This window comes from Etheostoma spectabile, chromosome 19 (assembly GCF_008692095.1).
Source record: "Etheostoma spectabile isolate EspeVRDwgs_2016 chromosome 19, UIUC_Espe_1.0, whole genome shotgun sequence".
In the NCBI taxonomy this organism is placed as follows: Eukaryota; Metazoa; Chordata; class Actinopteri; order Perciformes; family Percidae; genus Etheostoma; species Etheostoma spectabile.
In genome coordinates, this window is record NC_045751.1 from 13018839 (window position 1) to 13030387 (window position 11549).

Below are 11549 nucleotides of genomic sequence, written 5' to 3' on the forward strand. Positions count from 1 at the left end.
TCGGACGGTAATAATCATGTAAAAGGAGAACGGTGAAAGTTTCTATCAAGCAACAAAAAAGGAGCGTCAACATCACAACGTCCTGCAATGTGATTGTAGCGCATGCGCACATCGCAATGTCAATGCTAAAACACAATATCGTTCTGTCCTAATTTCCACCATCATTAAGTGTGTTATATAGGTGTTGTGGTGATGTCACCAATTGAGAATGCCCATAATTAGGGTTAGGGTGTGCTGTGATGTTGTGGGATTTGCTGTGGTGTTGTGATGTCAGCCGGTCGAATACTGAAAGTGTTTTTTGCTATTTTAGGCTAAATAATTTCTGTTGTTGAACATTCGGCACACCACTAATTTTTGAGGGGCGTGGAATGCTCGAAAACTTGGGAAAATTTGCACTTGTCAGACCTGGCAAAAAGGACACTAATAAATAGGCTACACCAGAAGCCTGTACTACAAAGCAAGAACAACATGCCCTGGATTTATTTCAGATACCCGGCTTCACGTTAACGGGGTTGTCGGTCTCTACTTGTTTTTACTTTTATGAGCGCACTTTTCTCTCTCTCTCTCTCTCTCTCTCTCTCTCTCTCTCTCTCTCTCTCTCTCTCTCCTCTCTGCGCACTGAGCTCCAACGGATTGTCTAAGAACAATCTCCTGAGTTTTTCCTTAACACCGGGGATGTGGTCCACTCTGTCAACACCAACAGCTGAAGGTGTTTGGCTGGGCATTTGTTCCATCCTGCCAAATACACTGGTATGTCTAATTGATATCTGGCTACATTATACTTCTGGTTTGTGGGGTTTTAGTGTTCTAACTTTAATACAACAAGGCTGTATTTGTATCACTCCCACTGCCAAAGCAAACCATACATGTATACTCATAGAAGAAACAGCTCCGATATTAACATTAAACGGAAACTAATGGTGTGTGTGTGTGTGTGTGGTGTGGGGTGTGTGTGTGTGTGTGTGTGTGTGTGTGTGTGTGTGTGTGTCTGTGTGTGTGTGTGTGTGTGTGTGTGTGAACGTCACTCTTGTTTTTCAAAGGAGAGTTTCTTGGTCTTCTTGCTGAGTCAGACTGGACAGCCGCTGAAGGGGAACTCCGTCACAAGGGAGACAGAGGACATTTTGGCGGGTGTGAAGGATTTGACTGTGTCAAGTCCCTTCACTGAGCCCTATTTCTCTGCCTCCTCCCTGACTGCTGCCTGCCCTCAAAAGAAAGCAGTCCTTTCTGCCTGCTGCTTCCTCCCTGACTGATCGCATCCTGGAGGACTACAGGTAGGTTAAGAGGACTTGTATACTGCCCCTCTGTAAAGGCTGCTCCCAAGAAGCAGTGGTTGGAGGACATACAAAAAATAATGGCATGGACACTTGTATTTCTGTAGATGTTTTCTGATGCTTATAATGTTCAGTTTTTGTGAAACTAGTGCTGAAATAACCATGCAACTTGAAGTAAATTGTAGTAAGGTTGTTGCCGTAATCAGGGGAATAGGTCAGAAACCAGCAGCAAAATAACTGGCACATCCTTTTCTTAATGCCAACGTATCAAAAATAATTGAATTTAAAGTCAATAGTCCAATTGTGATTGAAACTTTAAAAAAAGGAATCCACACCATTAGATGCTACAAGCAGTGCCGCTGTTAGCCATTTTGGTGTCCTAAGCATAATTCTTTAAGCCCCCCCCACCCCGGGAAAAAAAACGTTTGTTTTGCCAGTTTACTTTTTATTACCAAACATATAACTCAATACCAATAACACAATAGCAGCATCAAAATGTACCCAGAACAATAAACAAAAAAAGGAAAATCAATGCTGTAAACACAGTACACAGAACAGCCAAAACATACGTACACACAAGTATTGGGATTTGCAAAATCTTCCTAGAAATTACATAATCATCCGTAAATACAAACTTAAAAGCAGAAGTAATCAATCTTCTTCAATGAAGCAAAGATTTAGAAACAGAAAACTCACACAATTTTACTTCACTTTGTAAACACACTATGTTTAACAGCTAAAACACACATTTAAGTATTGACGTGCATAATATTATCAAAATAAACAAAAGATTTTCAATCAAATCGGTACTGTTGTGGAGTCCACAGACCTGCTGGCCGGCTGGTGTTGTGTGCCCAAACTGCTTGTAGACGGTTGCTCGTTGTCTGTATCTTCCTCGTGGCCAAGTGCTCCGCCTTGTACGTATCTCAGCATTAACCTGCATTCATGTAGAAATACAAAGAAAAAGGAGCCAAGCCAAGGAGCTCTCCCCCATTATTACTTATTTATCAACTATTTGATAAATCTAATCTAATATAAAAGCATAATAGAATGAATATTGCACACAACTCAATGTTTGCTTTATATCATTCATTCAGACATTTTGTATTTATATATTACCTACAGTAATAAAAGAAAAACAATCCACCTTACATAAGACTACATTTCTGAATATTTTATATTATTTTACCATTTAATTAAGTACAACTTACATACGGTTACGAGAGCATTTTGTCTACAAAATGTTTTTCCATTTTACCAGCAGATGTCGTCCATGCCTTTGCATCCTGACATAAATACAATCAAAACAGCAGTTCATTTTGTCAGCTTCTGTCACATTCAGATGTAGCTAAGCTAGCTGTAGCAGTAACATTTACAGTAACAGTTCCCATTATCAAGAGCCATTTTCTGTCCCACTGCACTTCCTACACCTCTCCTAATTTGTGTGAGAGACTGTAGCCTACATTCTGCTAAATTCTTCTGATTGGCATTGTAAAGATGGTTGTGGGTTTATTGGGCATTTCACACGCTACATGGTAATAAATAGTCGCACGCTACTCGGTAATAAATAGTATGAAGCAAGATGAGTTGTTGGCCTACTTTGTGCACTGACTGCTCTGTTACTGAGAAAGTATCGACCACCGTCACGTCAAAATAAACCATAAATGAACACAATCTTAGTTAATAAATAACACAGGAGCAAATAACAGCAACTTTTTGTAGCATTTCTACAAACCGACAGCCGGATCGCCAGCGAAATGAATGACTTGACCACTCACCTGAAGATATCAGAATAAAAGTACCCATGAGTCTCCCCTTCACAGACATGCCCACTTTGTTGATGCCATGCAGTCATTCCTTGTCCTCATATGTTGGGTTTCTTCATTCATTTATTCAGTTTTTCCGTGTCACCTGTCTGTATCTTGAGTAACTTTAACTTCAATAAACTCTATCCCTGTAGCTTATTGAAAAAATATTTTATTTCATCGCCTCAATCTTGGAGATTGAAACAATAAAACCCAAATGTCTTTGAATAGGTTTGACATTAATAACCTCAAGCAACTAATTATTTGTATACCCTAAAAAAAATAATATATATATACATTTTGATTAACACAATGAATCTGCTGTTGAATCTCAGTCAGTCATTTATTTAGCATGATTGTCATGAGTATTGATTTTAAAAAACATTGCAAATGTTGCCGCTATATTAATGTACTGTAGATATGGCCAACATGCAACAAGGCACCAAATGCCATTTACAAAAAAACAGAAAAAAGAAAGGAAAATCATCAATTTCTAACACTACACATCGCATATTACCTTAGTACAGCCTTCAAATTGACTTTGCTTTTCAAGTGTATATTTCAGCCCGAGAAACCTTTATTATTTCAAGATAATAATCTTGAAATAATAAACGTGCCCTGTGATGTACTTAACTGTTAAAGACAATAATAACTACATGTGAGGGTATAATAACACAACAGTCTTCAAATATTTAGCATGTAAACTTGTTCCAAATATACAAACATTTAGGATTGGGAAATGTAGTGCTTGCATGTGTGCGCGTGCAAACAGACAATATGTTGCTGAAACACAAGGTCAACTTTTATTATTAGTACAGACTGGCTCTGATTTTTACATTGCCTGACGACCACCCAACACCGCATGACTTTAAAAAGGCATAATAATAATCTGGAACAATTTGCAGTGTCTTGAAACATGTGGAACTCCTCACCTAACAATACCATAATCTACAGTAACTACTGACTTTGTCAAGCAGAAAAGAAAAAAAATCAACAACAAAAAAAAAAATCACAGTTCTGACATTGAGTCTCAAAACATTTGAAGCAAAACCAACTGTAGAGTATTAAAGTGAAGTTGTGTCATACAGAGCGGGGGGAGCAGATGAGGGTGGTGGCTGCAGGAGAGGTTGGAAGTCGTTTTCAGAGGAACTCGCTGTACCTCCCACCAGTCTAATGGCTCAGGTCCTGTCCCCGCTCCCTGTCTGCGGCTCCAGTTTGAGCTGATGTGGTCTGATCCTTCTGCGAGGTGTTCAGGGCTAGCTGCATGGCCCAGACGCTCAGAGGCCTCATGTACGCCAGAGAGCGGTAGATGCCCTTCTCGCAGTAGGCTTCAGGAGTCTGGAAGGCCATGCCCAGCCTCTCCCACACAGTTCGGTAGCAACCCTCCGCCGTGCGCATACCCTCCTCCAGCATACCCTGAGAAAAAAGAGAAGAAAAAAAAGACAGCCGCAGAGGTGTGAGGCAGTATTTCAGTTAATGTCACACGGTCAATAAATCTAGCCAGGCAACCATCATCAAGTTACTTCTACTTGCAGCACTGTGGCCTCAAAGCAAGAAGGTACCAGGTTTGAACTAATGGTCGTCCTGGGCCTTTGTGGAGTTTGCATGTTTTCTACGGGTGCTCCGGTTTCCCCCACCACCAAAAACATGTTCTCCTCCTTCTCTACCAAGCTGACGTGTGGTGCACCCACCCGGTGCATCACCCGGGTGGTAGAGAGTTGTCCCCCCACCCTGAAGCACTACTGGGTGTCCATGACAAAGCAGTATAAAAATGTAATTTATTATTATTACTACTTCTTCTTCTAGGGTAGTGTCCCTAAACAAACATGTGGAAACTTAAAGAAATAGTTATATATCTTTGGAAATAGGCTTTTAGGTTAGGTAAGAGGCAGATGAGAAGATTGAATACCGTTAGTTAACAGAACAACATTTTACATTATATTATAATAAGAACTGTTTTATGATAATATATTAAGACTTTGAAAACTTAAGAATGAAGGCCTTCGAAAGATAAATTACTTGTGAGTGTTTACTACAGCAACAAAATTTATACATATAATTATTTATACATATACTTTATTGTGATAAAGTGTAGACACTAAAACACACACACACACATACCTCATGGATCATGGTGGCTGCCAGTCCATACACGACTCCAATCCAGACCTCATCTGACTGGACACTGGAGCGGTCGGGCACGCCCTCAGGACGCATGCCGTTAACTGCCCCCATCTGGCCTCCAGCGAAGCTCATTACATTCAAGTCAAAGACAGATTTTAGTGCGCTCCGGATTTTTTCTTTTGGAAAAGCCTGGTGGGAGAGAGGAAATGAGGCTAAAACCACAATGCTTTGCTGCACGTCTTAATGTAAAATTACATTATTGATGTTTGTGTAATTTGCAGCTTGGCATAGGGAAAGCAAGAGATGTTAGGTCATGAACATTGAACAAAAAACAATGTACTGTGACATATTTACAACGTTCCAACAAATTTCAAAAGGCTATTTGCTACTATGCATGTATAAGAGCAGAAAAGGGGAAAAGTACAGAATAGCCCTTTTCAACAGTGAAAGGAAGGTGGGGGAAGTGAGGAAATAAATGAGACACCTGTGAGCGGGGGAAAACTAACAAAGACAGCATGGAGCAGAGCAGAACGAGGAGTGAGAGTAGCTAAAGGAGGAGATAACTGAAAGTTTAATCCAGTTTCTGGAAAATAAAACCGGTGACATACAGTATATAAAAGTAAACTGTTTTTTTTCCCAAGAATCGGCTGGATTTCCTGGAAATCCCTCAGCAACAACGTGCTGATCCCTGTGACCTGCTCGAATGTGCCTGTGGATTTCCACGTCTTTGTTGGACCTACACAAGCTACATCTATTTATTTAGAGGAATCCAATGCTGAATCTCATCACCCTAACATGATAGCTCCTCGGCTGAACCAGAAGTTGTTCTGTCTCTCCTCGGTGAAGGCCATCTCAAAAGCATTTTTTCTGCACCGAGGAGCGAGCACCAAGGAGGGATCATCAAGTAGCTATAGCTGAGGATACGCGACAGCAGCCAAAAAAGCCGTGCAGCTGAATGAGTTCCTAACTCCGCCCAAACAACTGACGAATTCATGTCACGCTTCAGAGGAAAGGACGTCGTTTCCCTGCGTTTCTCCTGGGCCACCTCAGTGGGAGGGACTAAGACGCAAAGAAGGGAGGCAGGTGGAGAGGTGGAGGAGTCAGGGTTGCAATTGAAGTGCTATGGGACGTACCCCATGTCATCTTGCACTGCTTTGGAAGAGCTAAACAGCTCCTCTACTAAAAGGGGGGCTTATTACCTACAGTTTAAAAGGTGGCGCTTGTGTTTGAACTTGCCTGGTAGTCTCCCTCTCCCAGCCCAGACGCTCTCAGGAACCAGTGGCCAGCACACTGGTCAGACATAACACTATTAGAAAGGTCTCTCCCACTGCTGTCATAGTTGTAGTACTTGCCTAAACATAAAAAGAAAAATAGAAAGTAAAGGAAAGACAGTTTACATCTCAAGTTAATTTATTTTTATCATTGATGTGTTAACAGTTCGCTGGAATAAGCAAATGACTTTGTCATGCCTCTCAATATTTAGCTTTTCACAAGATTTTATCAGAATACACAATTTGTAGGTTTTTAAATATGCACTACCCTTTCTATATTACTATTTTATAGATATTTACTTACCGTTCCACAGTAGTTTGTCAAAAGCAGCACTGCCCCTGTCCAAGATGTCTCTATAGCGTTGGTATGTCTCCTCATTGTCCACCAGTTTGGCCATTTTACACATCACACACAGGGACGCTAACCACAATCCACCACAGTATGCACTGTAGAATACAAATACACAAAACCACACCAGAGAAAATAGGTTTATTAATGTGACTTTTGTCACATAAAAATAGAAATTAAAAAATTCAAATTAAAATAGATTTTAATGGTTAGATTAGATGTAATTTAATCAAAATAGAAGAGTTACATTTTTGGGAGATAAGTATTAATTTTTTCAAGGTTACTAATTTGTCAAAAGAATTTTTATATTTGAAGTGGTATTAGGTGTGGACTGTGTGCAAATAGTGACTGGGTATTATCACAGAGCACTAAGATTAAAAGAACCCAAGGGAGGGAGTCCTATGTACTCAGAACAAGGGATACTCTCATCTAGATATTTCTGTAACCTAATCTCTACTGATAGTGTAGTCTGGCTATCACCAGACCAAGCCAAGCTCAATAGATTGAGCGTTGGTTCTGTATTTTAAGAGGCGTGATCAACGGGCATAGTTCAAATGACTATGTACGCAATTGGTTAGTCCTTCAACCAATCAGACCAACAATCCGGGTGACATAGAAGCGCCAGCGGCATCAACAGGTTGCTGCGCTTAGGTGGCGTCTGGTGGCCGCTATGTTGAATGTAAACAAGAAACTGCTTGGTCGCTTCTCTATCTTCATCGTGTTCAACCCGAAAATAGCGCGCCAGGCAGATAAGCCAGTTTGTGATTGGTTCCCGCAAAATTGTGACCTAAAGCAGGAGAATTAAAGCGTGCAAGTGTTCAGACCAAGCTGCAGTGCAAAATCAAAAAGCCAGCACAGTGGGCGGGGTTTACCCAGTCTGCTAATAGTGTTTATTTCAGGGCAACCATGTTTTTTTCTCATCCTCTCACCTAGGTCCAGTCACTTTCCAACCGTCATAGGTCTGGTCCGCATATCCAGAGTTCTCTATCAGGCCATCTCCATCCAAGTCAAACTTCATCTCTGTCTCCATCACTGCCTAGCAGAACAACCATGATGAGATAGTTAAGTGTAATAAAAATGTGACCAAGCACCATATAATCCAGCAAACTTGTTTTGTGTTACCACTACAGATGGGATCTGAAATGCAGACTAGGGCTGAATGATTAATCGTTTTCAAATCAAAATCAAATTTTTGAAAGAATCGTGAAGACAATTAATGTGAAATATTTAGTTGACTATTTGGTGTCACATTTGATTTAATATTTTTTATTCCTCTTTTCATTATTATATTTACTGTTTTTTCACAAGATAAATGCTGGAAAAATTTTACATATTCAATGGATCTTTTATTTATTTTGTATTACTTTATATAACATTATCGTAGAAGGTGCAAGACCTAGCTAAAAAAATAAAACAAAAACTCAAATTGAATCATAGTTACAATACCTGGCAGGAAAATCACAACTAGACTTTCCCCCCTTAAATCATTCAGCCCTAATGCAGACTATGTGGATCAGTTATACCTGGCAGACGGGCCACATGTCCTGCAGGTACTGATTGTCCTGTGTGAGATGAAAGTCCCTGTAGACCTGCAGGACAAACTTCAGGTTCAGGTCCTTCCAGTCTGCAGTGTCATGGATGAGGTAGGCATTTACCCTCTGCCATGGCTCATCATCTAGGGACAGAGTCATCATGTTATACTGCGAGACCATTCATGACGGTAAAAAAACTTGCCCGGTAAAAAAGCCGCTTTAAAATGTCAGCACAGAAATGCACTTAAACTTATTAAAATTAAACATTGAGTTATCCCTGTAGTTAATGACAATGTCTTTCTCCTACCTGGGTCTCCTATGTCGTGAGGAACCACATTTTTGGCCTTGACAGGAGAATACCGCCCACTCATCAGATGGAGCCTTTCTGTGGGGTCATGCTGAACCACACTGCCAGCTGAGAAGAGATTAATGCCCCTAAATAAACCCTTGTCCTTGTATTGCTCTTTTTCAAATACACATGCTTAGATTATTGATAAAACATTAAGACAAAAGAACTTCACCCACCAATATCGTATTGCAAACTCAAGGCAAGTTTGGGCCACAGCATGATAAGTGCAAAGGAGGCGTAGAAGTGCACATCGTAGGTGTTATACATTCTGTACTCCTGACCTGGGAAACAACAATAACATAGCAATATTGGTCACATATTTAATTTAGGCAGATTTACTTTTGCCAACCCTGAATACTGAATGCAAGTTAGTTTCTCTTGTGCGACAGACTTCTGTTTTCTTCAATAAACGACAACAATTGCATGAGTTTGGCTGAGCAAGTTTTAGCATGAATCCACAAAATTCTCACATTTAAGAAGTTGGAACCAGGGAATGTTTAATTATTTGCTTAGTTGCAGAGGAATTCTTTTGTCCAACTAATCAATTCATTATTTGAGCCCTAAACTGTGTCTAGTTTTGCAGACTAACACGTTTCTTTGGCACTTACCTTCCAGGTAGGCAAAACGGCCAAACTCCTTGATGACAGCAGGCTGAGCTGGCAGCCCCCCGTCCTTACTGCGCACCCCACCACTGACATCAGCATCCTCCGGTAGCTCTGTCCACACCGTCCCTCCATCCACCACAAAGTACAACTCATTAAACAGGGCTGACTTATACCAGGAGGGGAGAGAACTGCAACACAAGCCAAGGTGAGAGGATAAACACATTTTAAGCATTCATAGACAGAAAAACATATTGATTGGTGTTGAGGTCATTGTAATTTATCATTGTCTTTGTAAGCTAGTACTTATTTCTCATGTAACGTACAGACTACCTGTCCTGGAGTATGGGTCTTTGCCCCTCCTCAATGCTCTTCTCCCACTGTGTGTAGTGTGTTAGGGCGTAGTGACTGAGCGAGGGGGACGCGTCCCCTTTGGTCCCAAAGTAACGCGTGTATCTCCTGGACACAGAAAAGCCACAAGCTGATGTTAGAGACACAAGGACACTGCATGTTCAACAAATGCAAATACAAAAGCAGAAATCATTGTATTTTGATTAACATTTTAAAAGTCTTGTATCTTTGAAGGTATATCTTTTGCCTTGCATTGCATAGTATTCCACTAGAGGTCAAAGTTGTGTCAGTTGGGCCTGAGGCTTTAAAATAGGACAAGGCGTTGAAAGTATATTTGTTTGGAATTCACTGTCACTAAAGGGTTTTTTTTGCATTTGGGAAGGCCTGTTGTACTTTGGCCACAATACATTATACGTGGCAAATTGGTGGGCTGCAATTTGTCACAAATGCAAAAACACATCTGAGACTGGGTTTTAAAAATAAGCATAACCATTATATTTGTTAATACTCAACACTGTATCCAGCACTGAAAATGACCCAAACTGGGCACCTGGATAGCTCAGTTGGCAAAGCGGGCTGCCATATATATAGAGATTTACTATACTTTGACGCAGGGGTTCGACTCCGACCTGTGGCCCTTTGCTGCATGTCAATCACCCTCTCTCTCCCCTGTCATTTCTCCAGCTGTCCTGTCAATAAAATGCCCAAAAAATAATCTTGGGGGGAAAAAAAACACTATGTGGTCTTTGTTCAGTTAAAAACAACAAATGTAATAGAAAAACAGGGAGAAATCTATCTGTACCTATGACAAACCCCAGCTTTTACATTTCTGCAAAACACCTCACAGTATGTGTGTTTTCTGTGTGTTTGACGTACCTGATGTGTTCCCTCTCTCTAGAGCCGAAGGTGATTGTGGGCATGTCCCAGGCCAGGCAGAACTCCAGGCGGTTATGGCTCTGAGCTGGCACTGAGCAGCCTGCAGCCAACGCTGCTGCCACCTTCTCTCCCTTAGGCGTCGGCGGGCTGGATCCTGCGGAAGTTAGTCAGGGATGGAGGTTAACATGGGTCATACCTGGCATCTCTTATCAAACTCAAAACTATATAGTACAGGCCAAAGGTTTGGACGCATCTTCTCATTTAATGCGTTTTCTTTATTTTCATGACTCTTTACATTGTAGATTATCACTGAAGGCATCACAACTATGAACGAACACATGTGGAATTACGTACTTAACAAAAAAGTGTGACATAACTGAAAATATCTCTTATGTTCTAGTTTCTTCAAAGTAGCCACCCTTTGCTCTAATTACTGCTTTGCACACTCTTGGCATACCCGCAACAGGAGGCTGTGGTAGCCATGCCGGTTCAGTATGCTTTCAATTTGGAATAAATGGTGGTCCTCATGTGAGCCAGTTTTGTTGTAGCGCTTGATGGTTTTTGCGACTGCACTTGGAGACACATTCAAAGTTTTCACAATTTTACAGACTGACTAACCGTCATTTCTTAAAGTAATGATGGCCACTCGTTTCTCTTCACTTAGCTGATTGGTTCTTGCCATAATATGAATTCTAACAGTTGTCCAATAGGGCTGTCAGCTGTGTATCAACCTGACTTCTGCACAACACAGCTGATGGTCCCAACTCCATTAATAAAGAAAGAAATTCCACTAATTAACCCTGACAAGGCCCACCTGTGAAGTGAAAACCATTTCAGGTGACTACCTCATGAAGCTCATTGAGAGAACACCAAGGGTTTGCAGCACTAACAAAAAAGCAAAGGGGGGCTTCTTTGAAGAAACTAGAATATAAGACATGTTTTCAATTATTTCACACTTTTTTGTTAAGTATATGATTCCAAATGTGTTCATTCATAGTTTTGATGCCTTCTGTGATAAT

The 11549-nt window shown here is 40.7% G+C and overlaps 1 protein-coding gene and 1 long non-coding RNA gene across 3 annotated transcripts in view; one reads left to right on the forward strand and one right to left on the reverse strand.

Annotated features, from left to right (window-relative positions):
* Nucleotides 1–4071: 4071 nt before the first annotated feature.
* Nucleotides 4072–11549, reverse strand: part of gba2 (glucosidase, beta (bile acid) 2) — a 16552-nt gene continuing 9074 nt past the window's right edge. Inside the window, exons 7-17 of one of the 2 annotated variants that reach the window (XM_032544098.1) lie at nt 10531–10684; nt 9637–9762; nt 9310–9494; nt 8878–8982; nt 8660–8767; nt 8344–8495; nt 7750–7856; nt 6776–6918; nt 6437–6552; nt 5198–5389; nt 4072–4492 (exon numbers count right to left, since the gene is read on the reverse strand). In XM_032544098.1, coding sequence (XP_032399989.1) covers nt 4247–4492; nt 5198–5389; nt 6437–6552; nt 6776–6918; nt 7750–7856; nt 8344–8495; nt 8660–8767; nt 8878–8982; nt 9310–9494; nt 9637–9762; nt 10531–10684 — 1634 coding nt within the window. In that variant the 3' untranslated portion in view covers nt 4072–4246. The remainder of the gene's footprint in view (nt 4493–5197; nt 5390–6436; nt 6553–6775; nt 6919–7749; nt 7857–8343; nt 8496–8659; nt 8768–8877; nt 8983–9309; nt 9495–9636; nt 9763–10530; nt 10685–11549) is intronic. The other variant, XM_032544097.1, reaches the window with a different exon arrangement.
* On the forward strand, nt 6793–9839 carry LOC116707036 (uncharacterized). The gene is made up of 3 exons (XR_004336388.1): nt 6793–6920; nt 7136–7137; nt 7754–9839. It is a non-coding gene; the product is annotated as an uncharacterized LOC116707036 (long non-coding RNA).